Source organism: Raphanus sativus, chromosome 9 (assembly GCF_000801105.2).
Source record: "Raphanus sativus cultivar WK10039 chromosome 9, ASM80110v3, whole genome shotgun sequence".
Taxonomy (NCBI): Eukaryota; Viridiplantae; Streptophyta; class Magnoliopsida; order Brassicales; family Brassicaceae; genus Raphanus; species Raphanus sativus.
This window is the reverse complement of record NC_079519.1, coordinates 19427905-19450508: the sequence shown is the minus strand read 5'-3', so window position 1 is coordinate 19450508 and position 22604 is coordinate 19427905. Positions and strand designations below refer to the sequence as shown.

At 34.7% G+C, this 22604-nt stretch overlaps 4 protein-coding genes and 1 long non-coding RNA gene across 5 annotated transcripts; 3 read left to right on the top strand and 2 right to left on the bottom strand.

The window, feature by feature from the left end:
* LOC108824895 (uncharacterized) lies at positions 1–1649 on the top strand. The gene is made up of 2 exons (XM_018598264.2): positions 1–726; positions 834–1649. Exons 1-2 carry the CDS (start codon positions 1–3, stop codon positions 1647–1649), a joined length of 1542 nt encoding a protein of 513 aa, XP_018453766.2.
* A 1059-nt stretch (positions 1650–2708) lies between these two features.
* Positions 2709–3716, top strand: LOC130499766 (uncharacterized). Its single transcript, XM_056994140.1, has 3 exons — positions 2709–3135; positions 3204–3374; positions 3446–3716. Exons 1-3 carry the CDS (start codon positions 2727–2729, stop codon positions 3481–3483), a joined length of 618 nt encoding a protein of 205 aa, XP_056850120.1. The 5' UTR covers positions 2709–2726; the 3' UTR covers positions 3484–3716.
* Positions 3717–4739: 1023 nt separating this feature from the next.
* On the bottom strand, positions 4740–8436 carry LOC108824894 (uncharacterized). Its single transcript, XM_018598263.2, has 10 exons — positions 8186–8436; positions 7514–7946; positions 6812–7414; positions 6530–6595; positions 6278–6406; positions 5996–6211; positions 5828–5911; positions 5589–5707; positions 5425–5506; positions 4740–5357 (listed from the first exon to the last, which is right to left on the bottom strand). Exons 1-10 carry the CDS (start codon positions 8434–8436, stop codon positions 4740–4742), a joined length of 2601 nt encoding a protein of 866 aa, XP_018453765.2.
* Positions 8437–13943: 5507 nt separating this feature from the next.
* On the bottom strand, positions 13944–20822 carry LOC130499909 (uncharacterized). Its single transcript, XM_056994409.1, has 8 exons — positions 20383–20822; positions 20043–20105; positions 19330–19962; positions 14919–15050; positions 14690–14773; positions 14504–14563; positions 14324–14410; positions 13944–14211 (listed from the first exon to the last, which is right to left on the bottom strand). The coding sequence occupies exons 1-8, from the start codon at positions 20698–20700 to the stop codon at positions 14029–14031; spliced, it is 1560 nt and encodes a 519-aa protein (XP_056850389.1). The 5' UTR covers positions 20701–20822; the 3' UTR covers positions 13944–14028.
* On the top strand, positions 18205–18703 carry LOC130499910 (uncharacterized). Its single transcript, XR_008938771.1, has 3 exons — positions 18205–18341; positions 18429–18471; positions 18573–18703. It is a non-coding gene; the product is annotated as an uncharacterized LOC130499910 (long non-coding RNA).
* Positions 20823–22604: the final 1782 nt, after the last annotated feature.

The window sequence follows — 22604 nt, the reverse complement described above, 5'->3', positions numbered from 1 at the left end:
ATGGTCTTGCGATGTTTTAGTTCCAGCTGTCAGTGGAGGGTATATGCCACAAAACTAAAAGACTCTGACGTTTACGAGATAAGGAAACTCGATTCCATACACACTTTCTCCGTGGATGATAGGTCCGGTTATCAGTCTCAAGTTACACATCAAGTTGTTGGAGAGATAAGGAAAGCTCGTTTCAATGGTTGTGGCGGTGGTCCGAAACCTGGAGAGATAAGGCAAGTAATGCAAGGAGACCACGATGTCCGGATATCCTACTGGAAGGCTTGGCGCTCAAGAGAAATTGCTTTGGAATATGCGAAAGGAAACTCCCGAGCCTTTTACAATTTACTTCCTGATTACCTCCGTAAGTTAGTTGAAGCAAACCCTGGAACCCTAGCCGAAATTGAAACTGAGTACAACAGCAACATAGTAAATAGATTTAAGTATATGTTTCTAGCTATGGGAGCTTCTATTATGGGATTTGAATACATGAGAAAAGTCGTAGTTGTCGATGGAACCCATTTGAGAGGAAAATATGCTGGGTGTCTTTTAACGGCTTCTGCTCAAGACGGTAATTACCAAGTCTTTCCACTAGCCATTGCTATTGTCGACGGAGAAAATGATAGCTCGTGGGAATGGTTCTTCAAAAAGTTACTGGCATTCATTCCAAATACAAACGATATTGTGTTTGTATCTGATAGACATTCATCCATATACCACGGTTTGGCCAAGATAATTGTTGTATGTATATACTTTCATTTATTGTTGCTATCCGGATATCTATTCTTTTAACGGATACTCTCGTTGATATCCGGATTTTTTAATTGTTATCTGGATAATGATACCAGGTTTATCCAGATGCGAATCACTGTGCATGCATCATACATTTAAAAAGAAATATCAAGACTCATTACAAAGACAAAAATCTAGGATTCTTGGTTGCAAAGGCTGGAAGGGCTTTCAGATTGGCTGACTTCTACAAGGCTTTCAATGAGATCAAACGTGTTAATGCCTCTTGTGCAGATTACTTAATAGGAATAGGCTTTGAACATTGGGCACGCTCTCATTTTCACGGACGTCGTTACAATATTATGACGAGTAATATTGCCGAATCGTGGAATGCAGTTCTTCGTGAAGCCAGAGAATATCCTATATTGGCTCTTATTGAATTTATTAGGGCTAAGCTGATGACTTGGTTTTCTTCAAGGAGCTCAGATATCTCGGCAAGGTTAGACAATTTCACACCGAAAGTAATGGAGATTCTCGCCATGAATTTCGAAAGTTCAGCCGGTTTTGAAGTGAAGAAAATAAAAAAGCTGGATTATGAAGTACGGAACAAGGAAGGGTGTTCTTTCCATGTGGACATTTCCAAACGTTTTTGTAGTTGTTTTGAGTTTCAGGTTCTCGAAATTCCTTGTCAGCATGCAATAGCAGCGGCCATAATAGCGAAGGTAAAAGTGGATTCATTGGTAGCTGAAGAGTACACTAAGAATGCAATGGTTGCTGCTTATGCTGGTAGTGTTGCTCCAGTTATTGATACCGATAATATCATTGAGCTCACTTCTCAATTGTCCGAGTTAGATATGTTTCCTCCGTCTAGCAGACGTCCACCTGGGCGTCCACGCAAAAAAAACGATATATATCTCGTGGTGAAGTTCGTGTAAGCTTTTTTATTTATAAAATGACTAATTATATAATGTTTAATATGTTTTCTAACGGATTAATTATTTATTTTGTATTGTACTATAGATGAAGACACCAAGGAGACGGACTGTATGTAGTCGCTGCAAAGGTTGTGGTCACAATCGTGCGACTTGCAAAACTCCTATCGGTTAAAATGTTTTACTATAAAAAGGGATGTTCCCGGTGATGGAGATGTACGGAAAGAGGAAGGATGAAGAATCAAGTTTGTTACTACAAGCATCTACTATCTGTTTAATAACTTATATGTAACTAAAATGTGGCGTGAGAGCTGTAGTTTTGATGGAACACCGGTTGCTAAATAAAGTAATGAAATCCCTTTGTAAATTAATCTTACAATGCATATTCAGACAACGACCCAATGACACATATCCGGATAAAGTGGTAACATGTTATTTATGGTCATTTCGTTTGTTGGGCCTCATAAATCGAAGAGTATTTGAATTCATATGTAAACCCAACTAGAACTTTATCTTTGCCGTTATTCAATTTTATTTGTTTATGTCTGAATACTTTTAATATTGCAACATTTGCATATTGTTCCTGGTTATCTATCTAAGCCAATGAATATAAATTTTCTTGTATATATATGTATGTTAATTATGTTAAGGTTAATTGTAAACTCCTAAAATTATGAAAACAAACATACAACTAAAGACTAATCATTAGAAATACATGAGAAACTAAACATGATTATATGTGCCTTAATTCAGAATTACTAACTCATATGACAATAAGACAAAACTGAAATCATATAACAAGACTACTCAAGAGAGTTGTTTTCAATTCAGCCGCGTGTATGATTAATAACATATACTTTTTTATTTTTTGCAAGCAGTGGAATATTTGTGTCATATGTGTCAGAATTCGAATCTCATCATTATATCTATATTAGAGTAGCCAGCTAGGCTAAAAATTTAATTTGCAGATATGGAAGTTTTGATCTTATCTCTTTGTGTGTTGTATTGATTTCTCTATAAAATCAGGTCATCTCAATAACATTTCCTCACACACCTCAACAACTAAACTCTTTCTCTTAAATGGGGACTACTCTGCGTGTAAGTTTATATCACGGAGCATGGAACCGCAACGACGATGGTTTTTGGAATTTCCAGAGAAAGCCGAGTGATCTAGGCTATTCTGTGTTGATCAAACCGACGGAAACTTTCGAAAATGTGCAAACCATAATCCGAGCTCGTTATCAGATAGGGAATGAAACTTCCCTGGCTATGGCTTACCACCCTCCGGAGTGGATGCTCGAACCAGATGGGACTCGCAGACCACTGCTTACTGTGAGTTCAAACTCTGAAGTTGAAGCTATGATGCATCTCCGCTCTTGGTTCACAGATCTCAAACTTTGCATTTCATCTGGATATAAAGATGTTGCCAATTTCCATTTTCTCATGAAGACTACATTTACCGTCGGCGATGCAACCTTTGTTTTCAATGGTTAGTATCCACATTTCGTAAAGAATAGCTTAGTTTGTTTATGTACATTAAAAAAAATGTTTTTGTAGGTTATAGTGATGAAGAACTCGTTGCAAGCAAGGAAATTCTTGAAGAATTATTCAGCGAGCATGAGATGGTTGCAATCTACCGTGCCCATCTTGAAATTACAAAGGCAAAGCAAGAACAAGAAGAAAGAGCTGCTCAGTCAAGTGTGTCATCAACCAAGATAACCAAAGATGGTTAGTTATAAATTAATTATATAACCGGATAATAACGACTATTGGTTTATGATTATTTTTTTATATGTTAGTTGCATCTGGATCAAACCCGTCGGTTCCGGGAGAGTGAAGCAATCGGAAGCTATGTTCGTGGGAAGAAGCCAAAAAAAGTATCACCAGTCCAAGTTGTTTGCTAAATCGTATAGTCTAATGCACCGTGTTATATTATAAATAATAAACAGCTGTGATGTCTTTATCTAAAGATATCCTCTGTTTCAGTTGTTAAGTTTTTTTTTTTTAATGTTGTCGTGTCTGTATGTCCCAAACTTATCTCCTTCCATCTAATATAATCGTTTCGTAGTAGATTAATTGTCAATTCACGTTATTTAGGCTACAATCTTAAACACCTACATCTCTAACTCATCATCGCAATTTGCGGGTAGAATTACCATAATTAGTTATAGTTTATTGTCTTAGTATTTATATATGAAATAGCACATTACTAATAATTTTGATTCATGATAATACAATATTTATTTCTATATGATCATGGCTCGTGATAGTAACTAGATATGCTGATGATTATAGATTTTCTATGCTGAATAGATGATCTCATTAACACAAATACTATAATATTGTGTAATTGTTAATTTGAAAACTTAAGTCTATTTGAATTTTTTTTTTAAATTATAAACGGCATCTTTTCCCATTAAACAATAACAGTAATCTATGTTTATTATAGGCAAATAAACATATAAACTTCTTAAAAAGTGTTTTATCATTATACATATCATAGTTATATACTAATCTATCGTGCTTCCTATTAATCTGTTTATCAAAAGGATTTAAATCTATGGTCTATTAAATTATCAGTTTTTCTGAATATTTACTGGAAATAGTTATGTATATCTGAAACGTTTTGTAATAACCGGCTAGATATATTGTTAAAGGTTAACACCCATTATGACAAAATATCGGAGCTTAATAATACAAAACGTTATTAATGGATTGACAAAACTCTAATCTAAACGAAAACAAACAAGGTAACAAGAGATGCTTCTTTAATGGACATTTAGAATCACATATAGTACAAACCTTATGTTTCTTTACGTAAGCTTGCACGTTTAGATGCTTATATTACTGCATCTCTAATTTTATACTTCTAATGATGCTAGTATTATAATATGTATTTGCATCATGAATTATTTTTTAAAAATAAACATGATAATCTAACTAATGCATACATAGATGAAATACTAATATTAATAATTGTACTTTATGAACCAATAATTAGCCAATACTAAAACGCATCAATCTCCTTAAATGCTTTATTCGGATACATAGTCAAATTTTAAACGTTCTACAATTACATCCATAAATAACAAACTAGAGTTTCATGTGGTACTCATATAGAAGAACAGCCATCCTTTGCGCCTCAGAAGCTAAAATATGTGGAGTGATACAACGACAAGTTTCAATTCCAGAAAGAGCATGTGTTTGCATCAGTAGAATGGACGTTAGAGAAGAATCGGCTGAGATGATGTTCTGCGGAATGGATTTTGCTCGTTCAACAACCATTGGTCTAAGCTGAGAATTCAAAATTCGGAATCCAGCTTGTCTCATTAGGTAAGGAAACATCTCCGATAGCGGCTTGAATTCAGAACTGATCAAAGCTTCACTCCTGAGCGCGGTGTTGCAATCCATAACTGTGATCAGCCAAGCAGATGGATCCACACACAAGCCGACCCAATGTTTTTTATCAAGATTAAAAGGGAAGTAGAAACGATAGTCATCAGGAAGATGATCCATGACCTCTCCAAACACGTCCACAAGACTCTTGGTAAACATATGGGTTTTCTTATCCGATACTTTGGAGAATTTCAGGTAACTGGTAGACAATGAGGCAACGAACTTTGTATTAAAAAATACCGATCTTTTGCCCTGAACTGGTAGAGACTGTTTAGCATATGACAAGCTGAGATGCTTCATAAGGATGTCCATCACCTACAGATAATTATATATTAATCCGTAGACCAATATCTTCAATGATAAACGAAGAAGCTAATCTTACCTTTGCAGAGTACAGCCTGGCCCTTTCGACAATATCCACAATGTCTTTGGTTGAAACATTACACCCTCCGATATTGATAACACTACAATGGAAATTACATAGTACTATATAAAAAATCAATAATTAAATATCTGCTATTTAAATAAGATCATCGAATAACTTACAACTGGGATTTGAGCTTTTGGGCAAGTTTAGTATACTTTTGTGTATACTCCCAAGAATCAGCTTTCCCATAAACAACCATTTGGGCATCCCTTGCTCTGTTTAGTATATCTGGACTACACTGAAAAACGTCAACGAGACCATGGGTAACGGTTTTTTGTCTTTTGCCTCTCCTGCAGTCTTGTAGTTCAAAATTATTACTTTTTTTTGCTGCGACTTGTTCAGCAGCGGACCCGTTCACCAGGTCCTCATTGTTATCATCCTGAGACAAACCAAGGGAGAACGACGGAATCTCAGAAACAGGGAACAATTCCATGTCAGACATCTAAAATGAGAAATCCTAGTGTTATTATTGCTTTCAACCAAAATCAAAGAAACTATAAAATACTATAGGTTTTACATTTTCTACCTGCTCTGCTGAAGTAGACGGAAACGGTGATGAATTAAGAGTTGTTTTTAGTCGCAAACTCTTTCGACGTTGTGGCAGCTTAACCTGAATGTCTTCTCTGCGAGTTTCGGGTTCTTTAACTGATCTACTGACAGTATGATCTTGTATTTCTTCCTGAGACAAACCAAGCGAGAATGATGGATTCTCAATATATGAGAACTGATCCCTCGGGGCCATCTAAAAAAATTACTCTGTTAAATATCAAAGTTAGATTTATATAGCTAAATTGTAATGTTTACTAACATTAACTGGAGAGGAAACTTTATCCGGCTCTGATGATGGATGATGATCCCTTTCATTTTCTTCCGATGTTGCATCAGGATTGGGAGCTAATCCAGTTATATCAGACGGTAGACCTCTTGTTGGGGGTTCCTATTACCCAAACATTTTAAAGTAATAGTAAATTTAATCAATATGACTTGCAACGATTTGTTAGTCATACAAAAAAGACAAATGAATTTAAAATTGGTTACATAATCAAGATTTTATTCTTACATGCAAATTATCTTCCGCAGAATGTGTTGTTTCATCTTGAGAAAATGTCTCCTTTCTTCCTTGACCCTACAAGTCACACAATAATTATCTCTCAAATTGGGCATAAATGACACAAGTAATGAATATCCGGTTAACACTCATAGGAACGTATACTTGTATAGGTAACCGGAAATATATGAAAATTGCAGATAACGACTACGCCATTGTTAATAATTCGTAAAGAAAATGGTTGCATCTTATAATGGTTCTTGAAATATACTATTTTTTGGTTAGTGAACTCACATTTTCGGTACCGTAGCACGGCTGATCCGTGTTGTCACAGTGTGGCCTAGTAGATGGCTGCCCTTTCGAATTGATAACCGGATCCTGATGTTGATTCTTGATAATGCTTTCAATACCCTGGATGATATCTTCTTTGAACCGAAAAAGTCTTTGCTCTACCATTGGAACCATAACAAACTCTATCATATCCTTGATCTTATTTTCCACAATACTTCCTACCTGAGACTCCATCGAAGCAAATTCTTGACCAGCAACTTTGACAGTGGCATTTATATTCTTGGCCATCTCTCGAAATTTAGAAATTTCTGGCTTCATCTTGTCATATAGAAGAGTAGCAAACCTCTCTTCCGAGCCAGATTCTTTGGGCACCGCTTTCTTAGTAGCTTTTGTTGCTCTCTTCTTGCTCTTTCCCTTGCTACTCATTCGTTCAACATCAGCCATTGCTAATCCCCTCTTGAACATTGAGTTGTTGAAACAATGTTTTTCGCTGTATAGACGCAAAACGTTTTCAACTTTTGCAACTATTTCCTCGTCAGAGTAATCATCCTCTTCATCTTCCACCACAGAGGAAGCCTCGTCTTCGTTAATACATTTTACAGGAACCTATGTACAAATTAATTATTTAATTTTACAAATAAACCTTATTGAAATGATCAAATGACTATATATGTATAAAATCAGACTGATAAATTTACTTCGTACCTCGCATTTCTGATCAACATCTCTAGCATGTCCTGGGCTTAATGTGAGTCGCTTATTATGCTTCTCGCGAAGATCATCTTCTTCCCTATCTGAGTCTGTGTCTGAAGATGAAGCAGCCTCTTGAACAACCTCTGTTAGAGCCGGCACCGCTTCAACCATCACCAATTGTATAGCGTGAACAAAACCTTTAAGAGCGAATGTATTCTGACAAAGCGCTATCTCATCTTTCTCCTTTATGCTAGTCATTAGCATATCAAAAGCAAGTCGGCCCCAAGGAAACGAAAAGAATTCGTCTAAATCTTTGATCATCTCTACATACTCTTTTGGAATCTTAGACTTCAGATTAGTCGGCATCAATACAGATGAAACCAGAGCAAGCAGAGCATACTTAATCCTAATATCTTTATCCACTACTGTTTTCTTTCGTAGCATTCTAATGACCGATGAAACACTAAAACTTCAGCACCACCAAATAGAGTAGGCCAATAGGGAGTTTCTGCAAGTAGTTCTTTCTTGTTTTTCCTAGATTTTTTGGGAAACTTCCCACATTGTAAGCCAGTCACAGCAGCGAATTCTCTTAAAGAAAACCTAACCGGGTTTCCAGCAAAACGAAACCAAACTTCGTGCTTCTTTTTTACCTTAAGTTGTCTTGAAAGAATATATCGAGCAAACCTCCCGGAGAACGCTGGTTTGTCTGCTAGATCTATAAATTTCCCAAAGGTAGAAGCTTTGATGAATTGGATTTCCTCGTCGGACAAAGTTCTTAGGATTTTCCGGATTCCACTCGAAGGATGATAAGCAAGAACGCGAACGCCAACTGGTTCTTCACCATCGGCAAACATTCGGTCAGGAAGTTCCATCATCTCCGGTATATCTTCCGACTCGGAAGAAATAGGTGAGTCAACCAGGCGAACACGAACCATGATTCTGTGTGTAAAGGAAAAATATGTTTTTTGAAAACAAGAATGCAGAACTTTTAAATAAATTTCATAAAGCTGCAAATAATCGCGACGATTGGTTGGGCTTAACGGTTACAATAATTTTGAGCCAAATTTTCTTTGGTCAGATGGAAAATTAAATCGAAAAATAAACTTTGGTAGTATCGGTTTTTCTTTAGTCTACGCATGCAAGCAAAATCAAATCTTTATAATTCATGTTGTCAGATAGCATGTAGGCTATAGCTTTAGGGATTGAAATGGCAATACGAATTACGATTCGTGATGAACAGTATATATAGTCATTTGCCTAAATAGACGAATCATTGTGTATATGGGACGCAAATACTCTAAAAAATTGTAACAATAAATTTGTAATAATTACAAATAGACTTTGCTGAGTTATTACTTAATTAAAATATTAATTTTCTTTGCGTATCAGTTTTACAATCAATTTAAAGAGATTGGTCCAAAATCGTGTATGGATTCGTTATGAACATTATATATATACATATGTATATATATAATCTACTTATAAGAATCATATATAATAACATGAGCATAAGAAGATTTATACTCGATATGGTTTATGTTTAATTAACTAAACACGAGCATAAAAAGATTATATACTCGATATGGATTATTGTTATTGTTATCTAAACTATACTTAGAAGAACCGTATGTAATAACACGTATGTTCTTCCAATTTGTTTAGATTTCTAAAGATTACAAGAAAAAAAATTAAAGTAGAATTTTTGTGTAAAGGACAATCATATGTTAAGAACGATATAGAATTGTATATGATCACATTGTGAGAAGTTATTTATTTATGTAATACGGACGTTGTGACAATATTGTTTTTATTGTATATACGTAGACTTTATTCTCTACTAAAGTTGTAACAAAACCATCGGAAGCCATAATATATAGGGAAAAAACTTCTGTGTATATTGTTTTCAAAAACAGAAGAATTTGGCGCAACCTGTGTATTGTTGATGTTAGTTTGATGTGGAAATTATTTTTTAATTGAACCGAATGAAATCAAAACAAAAATGTGGTCGGAATAAGATAAATTAATGAACAATATCGAGTTGGAAGATAACCTTACTCTTGCATTTGTTATATTTTCCTTATTAAAAGAAATAACTAAAGATTATTAATTTAAAACTTTTATAATTAAATATCAAATATAATTGCCTTGATACCCAATTAGGTAATATGTAACTAGCATTTTTTGCTATGCATCCAGAAAAAGCTTCTAGACCAGACAGAATGACAGCTCTCTTCTATCAAAAGTTTTAGGATATTGTGAAAGAGGATTTAACTCATATGGTTAATCAATTTTTCTTGCATGGTACAATGCCGCAGGGATTAAATGATACAAATATATGTCTTATACCTAAGACGACAAAGCCGAACGAGATGACACAGTTTAGGCCTATCAGTTTATGCAATGTCAGCTACAAAATAATATCTAAGGTCTTATGCCAAAGATTAAAGAAATTTCTTCCAAACTTGATATCAGAAACTCAGTCGGCTTTTGTGGCACATGAAATGTTCCACACTTTGAGAACCAAACCAGGAGGACGGGTTAAGAGAATGGCCATTAAGACAGACATGAGTAAAGCCTATGATAGGATGGAGTAGTTTTTTATAGAGGCAGTCATGAGGAAGATGGGATTTTCTGAGGTATGGATAGAATGGATCATGAGATGTATTACCTCGGTTAAGTACCAAGTTTTGATGAATGGAGAGCTCAAGGGACACATAGTTCCAGAGAGAGGCCTACGTCAAGGAGATCCTTTGTCTCCTTTCATATTTATTCTATGTACGGAAGCGCTCATTAGCCTTCTTAGTCAAGCAGAGAATCAAGCAAAGATAACCGGAATGCGAGCCGCTCGTGCTAGCCCTCCGGTTTCCCACCTTCTTTTTGTTGACGATAGCCTGTTTTTTTGTAAGGCGGAACCCCGTGAATGTGAAGAAGTTATGAAAGTAGTCAGGAAATATGGACAGGCATCTGGACAATGCATAAATTTTGACAAATCTTCCTTGCTCTTTGGTAAGAGGATACCAATATGCGACCGTCAAAAAATTAAAGATATTCTAGGCATACAAAATGAAGGTGGAATGGGATCCTACCTAATACCAGAGGATATCAGTGGGTCTAAATGCAAGTTATTTGCATTCCTCAAGGAGAAGCTACTACACAGAGTGAACGGGTGGACATGTAGATGGTTATCGAAGGGAGGAAAGGAAGTGCTTATTAAATCTATCCTTCTGTCTCTTCCGACATATGTGATGTCTAGTTTCTTACTCCCTCTTGAAATTTGTGAGAATCTCGCTAGTGCCATTGCACAATTCTGGTGGAGCTCAAATCCGCCAAAGAGAGGAATACATTGGGCCACATGGGATAAGATGTGTAAGCCTAGAGAGGAATGTGGCATTGGCTTTCACATGATCCATGAGTTTAATCTAACTCTTTTAGCTAAACAGCTATGGCGTCTTGCTCAGTTTCCAGATTCTCTAGTGGCAAGGGTATTAAGAGGAAGATATTATCGATTGAGCTCGCCTTTGCGAGTATGTTCAGTAGATTCCTTATCCTATGTGTGGACAAGTATCATCGCAGCGAGGAAACTGCTGCTGTTGGGAATTAGGAACAAAGTACACTCAGAGTATAAGATCAAAGTGTGGCAGGATCCTTGGATTCCATCAATACCAGCAAGACCGGCTCGAGCGAGTGCCCAGTGGTACACCCAGGAATGTTAGTAAGCAATCTCATTAATCCTCAGACCAAAGAGTGGGATCTACGTATGCTGGAACAGTATGTTAATCATGAGGATATACCAAGTATACAGAGTATGGCCATAAGCCCAATTCACCGACCAAATACGTTCTGCTGGAGCTATACCAAAAATGGACAATACACGGTAAAATCTGGATACTGGGTAGCTACAAACATTTTGAAGGATGACGATGATAACCAAGTTATGAAACCCAGCAATACTAAACTCCAAGCCTTTGCTTGGAAGGTCAGTACTCCACAAAAGATTTGACATCTCTTATGGCAACTAATCACCGGACAAGTAGCGGTAACAAGGAATCTAGTACGGAGAAACATAAGATGTGATAACTACTGTCCAAGATGTGGGGATCCAGAAGAGACTGTCACTCATGAAATATTTGAATGTACACCAGCTCTTCAGACATGGGCATTATCATCAACACCGTCAAGTCCTCAAATTTTTCCTTCTACGAGCATATACAATAACATGGATTATTTGTTTTGGAGGAAAAACATCATACAGGAGCCGGAAAATGATAGGGATCCATATCCATGGATTATCTGGTACATATGGAAAGCTCGCAATGATAAGTTGTTCAGGGGGATAGACAGGGATTCAGGGGAGCTAGTCAGACACGCATAAAGTGAATGCCAAGTTTGGCATAATGCTAGAGAGAATGTGACTACGCCTCAAGTTATTCAGGAGCCCCAAACCCTAAGCTTGGGTGATATATGCATTATAGATGGTTCATGGACCTCTACGGATAAGTTTAGTGGATTTAAAGGTTGCCAAAAATACCATTTTCATAGTACCACTTTTCATGTTTACACTAACCACTACTTTTAATGAAGGGTCTAGATTTAAAGGTTTAGGATTTAGGGTTTAGATTTGATGTCTTAGGGTTTAAGGTATATAGTTTAGGGTTTAGAGTTTAAGATTTAGGGTTTAGAGTTAAGGATTTAGGGTTTATAGTTTAGACTTTAGGGTTTAGGGTTTAGGATATTGAATTTAGAGTATATAGTTTAGGGTTTAGGGTTTAGAGTTGAAGATTTTGGGTTTAGGGTTTAGAATTGGAGGTTTAGGAATTAGAATTTGGGATTAGAATTTTGAAAAACATATAAAAACAAAGATATAAGAGTCTTTACCATTTTAATAAATAAGGTATTTTTGAAAATGTGTCTTTAGTGGTGGTAAATATGAATAATGGTACCTTGAAAGTAGTATTTTTGAAAATTCCCCATCAATAGGGGATATAAACGACCTTAACCTAATATCAAAATCTTTATAAAACGATTTGAATCATTATTACAATTTAGTATATTGTTAATCTTTTTCTTTTCGTCTTATGAATCCATAATAACTAATTTATTTAACAATAATTTTTAATAGTTAAATACAATAGAAAAAATTCTATTTAAAAACTAGAGTAGTATTTAATAAATTTGATTCTTATGATACAAAATTAAATTGACAAGATGTTGTAAAAGATAATATAGTTTAAGTTTGTCGGGTATAAAATTGAATAAACAAAAAACCGACAGTATATAAACTAAACCAAGATAAATATGATTTTAATATGGTATCTAATTTTTGTAAACCAAAATATCAAAAAACCAAACCGAAACCAGACCAAAATTTAATAAACCAAAAACGTCAGTATATAAACTGAACAAAACTAAAACATATATGATTTTAATATGATATCTAATTTTTATAAACTAAAAAATCAAAAAACTGAGCCGAGACTTGACCAAAATCCAGATTAAACAACCCTATTTTGAACATATGATTTTTATGCATGTCTCACTCCACGCAAAACGTGGATCTCATCCTAGTATATTCTAAAGGAAAAAATAGCAACTCTTTTATAAATGTATATTTATTCTAACATATATCTCTATAATAGAGTTTCTCTATTTCAAGAATTTTTTTTAAATATTGTAAATATTAATATTCAAGAAGTCATTAAATGGTAATTAGGCGCTCGGCTGAAGATTAACGCATAGGCAGATTATTCGGAGTCTAGACGGGAGTTAGGCGTTAAAGAATCACTGATTTATTCAATAAAATTCATATACTAAATAAAAATATTAGAAAAATTTGTGGATTTTTACTAACATTATTCCTTAGTGTAACATATTTATATTAATTCAGATCTATTTAAACCTTTATAAAATGGTTTAAACTGATTAAAAATAATTTAAAAAGATTTGAGTAATATAAATTGAATTTTTAGAAAATCATTTCAGTTAGGGAATTTTTTCCGTTAGATGATGCCCACTGCCTTAAATATATAAACAAAATTAGCATTCTTGTATTTTTCTCTTTAGTAGAAAACTATATTACCGAAATATACAATGGTTATTTGAACTTCGTAGGAAATAACTTTCAAGAACTTCGTAATCGTCAAAACTTTTTCTGAGGAAAAATCTCGTCAAAATTACTTCCGAACACATTGACGCCGTTGGAAACGTTCCCTAGGAATTCATGTTCTCAGAAATTCTGATGAAACTATTCAGTTAGTAATTTCCGACAAAAACGGGTGAAAACTGATAAAAAAAAGATTTACCTCAAATAACAACAATGTTAATCAAATGTTTAACCAAGCTCAATTTAGTAACCAAACCCTAAACATACGGTAGAATTTTAGCAAAAAAAAAAGAACAAATGGTAGAAGGGTTTTTTCTTTTTTCTTTAAGGTAGAAGATTTTAAACCCTAAACAATCTTTCTTTACTTGGTGGCTTCAGGATTGTTTTTTTTTAGAAAAAAAAACAATCCTGAAGCCATTGGTTTTTTTCAAGCCATTGGTTGTCTTCGATGATTCTTCTGTTGCTTTCTTCTCACTTCACGAGGACTGGTTAAATTCTTCTCAACGTCTGCAGTCTTTGTGCCCAGGGCAGGTTGTTCACTGTCTTTAGTCTGAGTTGATACCTCATCCCTTGAGGCATACCAGGAATGTCCACATGCAATACACTCCAGCTAGATGCATACAACAAAATAAGAATGTGATTATTATGATCAATGAATATGCACAGAAAGAGTAGAAGATCATGCCGAGAATTGATGACTTAATATCGAAAAGCACAGGAACCTGATAGCAATCTCCATGCCCAGCTTGAATGATGCCCTTCAGGCCAACTTTAATTTCACTGCATCTCGAGCATCTTACATTAGTCATCTGCATCCAAAGCCAATGCATGCATGGTCAAAGACATTCCCCAACTGAAATCCAAGAAACTGGATAAAAAATTTGACTGTCAGAAATGAAAACCTGCATTCGTTCCGCATCATCAGGCTCATTCCTCTGTGTTTCCTCATGAGTTAGGCCCTCCTGAATCCCATAAAACCAAATCTTATTTGTTTAACATGTAAGAAATAATCATTATTACTATTTGCGTATTATAGAACTAATTTAGATCAATCTCTTTACAAATATGTAATATAACAATTTCCTAACCTTTAACTCAATGGGTGACATTTTCAAAATCTTGGCAGGTTCTAACTCCCCATTGAGCAGTCGTTTAGCCAGAAGTGCGGTGTTCTACAGAAAAAATAAAATGGAATTAATCATCATAAGGCATGCAAGATTTAGCATGTCATAACAGAATGTGACATTAAATTCATAGATCAACTGTTATGAATAATTAAGGAGCATACATGCACAAACAATCAATGCAGATTCTAACCTTCAGATTGAATGCCAATGCCCTTATCCTTTGATTGTATTTAGAATAATCCGATGCAAGAGAAACATGTAAAGCCATCTCAAGAGCACAGACCCGAGGAACAGCAGCATTTGGCCAGAGAAAACTCTCATTCTGTCAAAGCCACTACAGGAAATGTGAGTATTAATAGCATCAGACTATAGCGTTTTTGATGTTTCTGCTATTATATACCAACACTGATTTTTTTAATAGCATTTATATATTAAAAACGCTATGTTTGATGTCGCGGGAAAATAATTTGTTTTAGCCGCGTTAATGTGGTAGTATTGGCTCCAATACTTAGAAAAAGGCTCTAACAAATTTTCTCTGATTCACTCTTTTGTATTCTCTCTCTCTCTCTCTCTCTCTCTCTCTCTCTCTCTCTCTCTCTCTCTCTCTCTCTCTCTCTCTCTCACGAACTCATCGTCTCCATCTCTCCTCCATATCTCACGAAATCATGGCTTCCACCGGACAACACTCCAATCTTAGTCATTCACGGCCAGCTGAGTTAAATCTCCTGGGTATCCCAGTTGTAATTTCTCTATCTCTCTTTGCCATTGTCTCTGTTTCCTTTCCGTAGTCCGCTCCCTAAATCCCTCTCTGATTCGAGCAAGAACCCTAATTCTTGATTTGATTTATGATCCATATTTGCTTCAGAGATAGTATTAAACAGAAACCTACTTCATCACCTCTCCCGTCCTCTAAAGTCGTCTCCTTTTCTTCTTCCTCTCAGGCACTTTCTCTGCTCGCCTCAAATCCTGGAGCCATGGCGGAAAGGTTCTCTCTTTTCCCCAATCCTATTGAGAGATTCACTTTTATAATTATCTTTAGTTATCTGATAATTTTTTCAGCTCACTAATCAAAACTAACTTTGATCTTTGTTGGGTGCAGACTGTAACAAAGCTGAGGTTCTCAAGGAATGGTTTCTCTGACCAAGCGAAACATACTTTCAAAGTAAACGTATTTTCTTTTTATTTTTTTTGTCTCCTGTTTCACTTGGAATAGAGAGAGATATAATTGTTTTGTTGGAACCCATTTTGTAGAATCTGTTGAAAGTAGATGACTTTTATAGGATTGACTTCCTTCCAACCCGTTTAGTGGTTGCATCTGTAGAATCATTGAGATTTGTTCAAGTCACAGACTCACATTCTTCTCTTAATTGGCTTCCTTCTTTTATCTTATTGCTTTCCCCGATGTGTCTGATTTTTAAAACAAATATACATGTTTTAATTACAGAGATGTCTACCACGTGATGGCTTGGATTAGCATTTCGTTATACACATGGTAAGAGGACGTTTCTGAGCTCAAATTTCTGTTTGCACCTATCTATTTTAGCTACTCTGTGATATGTCACTAAATTTGGAACTATGCTTCTGTCCTGTCTTCACTTGCAGGAAGGTGCCATCATCTTGGAAGTTAGTTATGGTTCTCTTGTGGCGTGTCAATATCCACGACAGTTCAAACTTGTATGTGAAGGATTCTACCCCTATCTTATCTTTTTTTTTCAATGATAACAAAGATCCATAGTGTGGTTGTCGGAGTGTTGTAGGAAACTGGTTCTGCTCTTAGTAGTGTGTGCGTGTTGTGTGACGTTGAGAAGACAAAGTTTGCAGTTTGATATATTGTGTCTCTTTGTTACATCTGAAATCTTGGTTGGAAATTTTTTCTGTTCTTAGTTAGTAGTGTGTGTGTTGTGCTATGTTGAGAAGACAAAGTTTGCGGTTTGGTCCATTGTGTCTCTTCATTGCATCTGAAACTGGTTATGTTCTTAGTTAGTTGTGTGTGTGATGTGTTATGCTGAGAAACTTTTCATATCTATACATTGTTTGGCTTTGTTCACAATGGATGGTGGCTTTTGTGAGATTTAGTTCAACATGGCTTCTTTGCCTTTGATTGTTCTACTTCGTGTTTCCCTTTTTGCAGGGAACAAAAGTTAAAGAGAAAACAAGCTTTACAAGTCTCCCACAAATCTTGCGACTCCTGCTCTTATTTCTGGTGGTGCTTGCCGTGGAGGTGGAGCTGGCTGATCTGATGAATGCATCTTTGCATGCATGGATACAGTTGGCGGTGTAAGATTGCCTTCCGGATACTGTGGCATTCTTGGATTCAAATCTTCCCATGTGACTATTTGAAACAAAGGGATCATGCCAGTATCTTATAGTCTTGATTCTTGGCCCTTGACTCTGTTAATATGGATACATATACATGTGTGAAGTAAACAAAGGGGTCATACCAGTATCTTGTAGTCTTGACAATTCGAGCACTATGATTCATGTGACAAATTGCATTTTGTAATAATTTAAAGGCTATGTTTAAAATTTAGGATTTAAACCATAAACTTAAATTAGTGTTTATATTTATAAAGTACCTATTACATTTCAATCTATAAAAAATTGTTTTGTTTGTATAATTTTAATCTTAAACCTAAAATCAAAATTTCAATCATTTTAAAATCTAATCTCAAATTTAAAATCAAAACCTCAGACACTAAATTTTAAATCTAAACCCTAAATCTAATACCCTAAACCCCTAATTCAAACCCTACATATAAGTCAAAAATCAAATTACTACAAATAATATAATTACTAAACTTAAACCTATTCCTTATATAAACAATAACTTTATCAATTTCATTTTATAATATGTATCTTAAGCACAATTCTATTTCACAAACCCTTCAAACCCTAAACCCTCCATCTTAACCCCAAATTTGTAATATATACTTAAAATATATAGAACATTTTAAACTTAAATTATATATTGTCAAAACAAAAAAAGATAACTATATAGATCATAACTTTCAAATACAAAACTATAAATATAATGCCATAAACCACATACTTTGAACATCAAACCCTATATCATAAACACTAATCCTTTCATTTTAAACATGTGATCTTACAATTTTAATTTAAACCATAAAATATAAATATAAAATTAACTAAATACATACAGATTATTTAAAACTAAATATCTTTTTCTTACAAAGTAAAAATATGGTCATTACTAATTAGTTTTAGCTTAAGAATTATAAACAAACAAGTTAAAAGAAAAAGAAAAAGAAAAAGGAAAATTGTCATTGACCAATAAGATGATTTTACACGGATCACAATCTCCACCGTCGGATTAGAATGGACTAAAAGAGATCTAATGGTCTAACTTCTTTTCTTCTCTACTGTGTCTCTCTGTCGATCTCTTCTCTCTACAGATCTCAAAAAAATAGTAATCTTGCATCTTTCTAGATGTCTCTGTTTCTATCTCCTCTCCTCTCTGAGTCCCAAGGGTTTTTACTGATTAGAAGTGTTAAGTTTCGATCTCCTCTCCTCTCCTCTCCTCTCAGTCCCAAGGGGGTTTTCTGATTCAAAGTGTTAAGCACAGACGAAGTCTTGGCAACCATCACGACAGGTAAACTCACTTCCCCTTTCTCTTATCTGTTCTCTCTTTCTTTTCATCTTCCTATATACTTCTAATTGATTTTTGTTTTGTTTACAGATCTAAGACGAAGTACGGAATGAGAAGAAGTCGTGTTAACATAGTTAATTGATTTTTGTTTTGTTTTCATCTCTGGCTTCGTCTTTCTCTCTCTATCTCTGTGTTCTAATTCCGGTTTTGTTTTTGTATTCTTTGTTTAAAAAGGCTGAAGAAGCTTGATGGTGGTAGCATCGGCGTCAACAATGGTGGTCTCGACATCATCAATGGTAGTTAGTGCGGTGGAGGAGGCTGTTGGGTGGTGGTCGGCCTCAAAGATAAAGAAACCGAAGGAGGCTGTTAGGTTGATTTTGTTTTTTTAGGTTAGGCTTTAGGTTTACATTTGTAAACCGGGTTTTGTAAACCGTTGTAAACCGGGTTTTGTAAACTGGGTTTTGTAAACCAGAATTTATTTGTAAACTAGAATTAAATTACTAAATAAATTTTGATTTTTAGTTATGAATTAATTGGCTTATTTAAATATAATCATTAACTATTTTTTTGTTTAATTATATTTGGTGGTTTTAAATTTTAAATATTAATTAATTGTTATTCCCGTATATAAAAGCGAATTATATATTATATTTACAATAGCATAGAAATTATCGCTATCTTTGTTTACTTAACTATAGCATAAACGAAAACCGCTATTAAAAGTACCAGACTTTTTATAACGGGCGATGTCAGAGCGGTGAAGGAAGCGCTATGCTTTTCTTTACATAGCGTTTTCCGTCCGCTAAGACTACCCATATTTCCTGTAGTGAGCAGTTTAAACAAAAGGGTTATTCCAGCAACTATTAAATTCTTGACACATTATAGATTATTATAACATTATTTGGTCAATTTTTGGTAGGAACAACTATGAAAGGTGAGTGTATGAAAAGAGAGACTTTGATAAAAAGGATAGAAAAGTTTAATTAAAGACCTTTGACGGAGATCCATTTTCATCAGCCTGTTGAAGATGGGATTCAGCTGAACCCACATTTGCTTCATCACCAGCGTTAATGCATATGTTGTGGACTGCTTTCAGAAGCTTCGCCAAACAATTGTTACGATGAGCATCATTTGTAAGTGAATTAAACTTGCGTAGGATAGAATGATACTCATCTTCCTCCTTTCTAACATAAACAGAAGGTATGTTTTCTTTCCGGGAAGATCTATTAGCCTTCTCTAAATCTTCCTCAGTTTCAAGGTCAGGAAGATCACCCAATCGCAACATTGACTTTTCCACAAGGAGGTCAATTTCATGTTGTTTTGCAACTTCATAAACCTTATCAGTAAACTCCCACAGCTTCTTGTTATCAGTATCATACACCTTTCGCACGAAAAAACCAGGGTTCTTTTTGCGTTTCGGAAGTTGCTTATGAGCTGGAATAAAATACACCACACATCTATGCATCACAGATTCTGCTGGGAACTCATCACGATGGAAACTGTAGAACAGTTCTCGTGTATCATATGTTTCCCAGTTTCCACCATCCTTTTTCTTTGCTTCTTCTTGACGATAAAACCACTGTCCCAGAATCATCATGCGTCCCTCTATTTTTTGGGTAATATCCTACCCAAAAAAAAAAACAAGTCTTACTTCGAAGAACTGGTAAGCATATACAAAACATTCAGCAGCACGTACACAAGTACCTTGATAATGGCAACATAAGGCTTTTCACTATTGTGTTCTGGATACAATAGCACCGAATCCTCCTGTCCAAGAAATTAAAGGAATATCAGAGAGGCGAATGGGCCTTTAAACATTCAGGTGCAAAGGGAAAGGATGATGTAATAAGAAAAACTTCCAGTCTCTAGACCAAATTAAAAATGCATCTATGGCTAATACGTTCCCACACAGAAATCAAAAGTTCCTTTAAACCCCTAGATTCAACAATGTAATAACCAACAAGTAATTAAACATGGTGCACTCGAAACAACCCGTATATAAAAATGCATTCAAAACCCATCAATCTAGTCAACACAAACTCACCAGCTTGTATCTGTGACCGCCTTGCTCGAACTGCCCATAATGGGTTCTTCTCCTTCTGCCTTTACCCGTAACTTTAACCGGCTCACCAACCGGTTTCGCGCCATGGAGCTTTTCTCCTCCTCCTTCCCTCTCCTCATCTTCGTCATCTTTCTCCTTCTCTTCCTCGTCGTACAGCCTCACCATATTATGCTTCCTCCTCTTTCCCTCCATTGTTTTCTCAAGTCTCCTTGAGTTCTGTCCCTGAGACCTCGTCTCCCGTACAGATTTCTCTTCGTCGTCACTCGAGGACACCTGAGCTAACCTCCGAGACAACACCATCTTTCTTTCTCCTTCTCCTCCCTGTGTGAATAAGAGACTGGAGAAAATTAATAAGATATGAATATGATAGAACGTGTATGTAGTATATATGTATATTCACACACCTTTAAAATGAACGTAATCTTTTATCTCACCACCTCTCACTAAACTCAAATTTTATATAGAGATATTACTTCCTATACTTTTGGGTTTTACAAAGAGATTCCATGTCTATATATATATAGATAGACCCTGTGGGAATTACTATTTACTACCTTACCATTTTATGTAGAAATTTATTTCATTGCTTAATTTTCTTTGACGATTTTTATGCAAAACTTTAATGCTTTTAAAAGTGAAAATGTTTTAGTTATGGATAAAATATTGAAACTATAAAAATAAAATCGATGTATTGACTGACTTTATGTGTGTTATGAAGTTATCTCATTTTAGTCAATGTTATATTTAGGTAAAGTATTAGTTTATGGTTTATTTCTATTAGTATTCAAACTGACTTGTAGAGAAAAAAATTAATGTATTGAAAAAATTATGTTTTAGTTAATAATAAATTTATAAAATGAAAGAATATCATTAGTTCTGAATTTTGGTTTCGAAAATTTTCAAAAGGAAATTCTATTTTGAATTTTCATGGTTTAATGAAAATTCATTGATATTTTATATTTTATTTTTAGAAAAATACATTTTAAATTAAATTATCGATTTACTAACATCAATATCTGAAATGAAATTCAATACAAATTATTTTAATAATTTATAACAGTTTTTAAATTTAAAATTTATTTGATATTAATTAAAATAAATTTTATTGTTAAACAAAAATTCTTAGCAAAAGTAGTCAACTTTATCATATAGGATGCTTAGTAATAAAAACAAGAGTGGTCAAATTTATCATTTAGGAAATATTATTAATAGAAACACTAATGGTCAAATTTATTGTTTAGGAAATCTTATTAATAAAAATTGAATTGTTCAAAGTAGTAAAAAATGGTTAACTTTATCATTTATGATATCTCATAAATAAAGATAAAATTGGGGAAAGTAGTAAAAAAAAGAAGTAAATATAAAAATAAAAAGTAATAAAATTGGGAAAAGTAGTAAAAATAAAAAGTAGAAAATGGTTAACTTTATCATTTATGATATCTCATAAATAAAAATAAAATTGGGAAACTAGTAAAAATAAAATTGGGAAAAGTAGAGAAAATTTTATCTAACCAATTTTTTATATTATTGAGCAGTTTTTTCCGCAAGTTTCTCTCTTTATTGACTTGTTCTGGTCATTTCAAACATATAAACTTTATATCACTTTTAGACGAACTACACGTCGTTTATACACGAATGTCATGCTATTTTTAGAAATGAAATAGCAAAATATTGAGTTTAACTTAGTCCAAAAATAATCATATTGGGCCTGAGACCTTCCACCAAAATCCAAGATCCAAGCCCAGCCCAGCCGGTCAGAAGGCGGCGGCGGCGTGCGTGTGGGGTGCCATCCTATCCTTATGAGCCGTTTATACACTCATAGCATGGGAACATATATAAACTGCTCCATTTCTCTTCTCATAGGTGATGTGGGATTCTATTCCATTGCCATTTTTTCATTTAAGTAACATTTCGTTTGGGCCTATGTCATTTACGTTCACATTTTTATTAAAAGTCATTGAGGTTTTATTAATCCAACAGCTCCATGTCAACTGTGACCAAGGACTGCCTTTCAGTCCGGTCGATGCTGTCAGATTTTGGGGTAAGGAGCGAGGTAGTGGTGGATGACGGGAATGTGTCAAAACCAGAAAGCGCCTTTCGGTGTTGTGGCGGTTGGTACACAAACTGAGCTCAGATCATGAGGAGATGAATTGCTTGTTCGTTTAGTTATAATTTGGTTTTGCTCATGCTTTCTTTGTCTTATC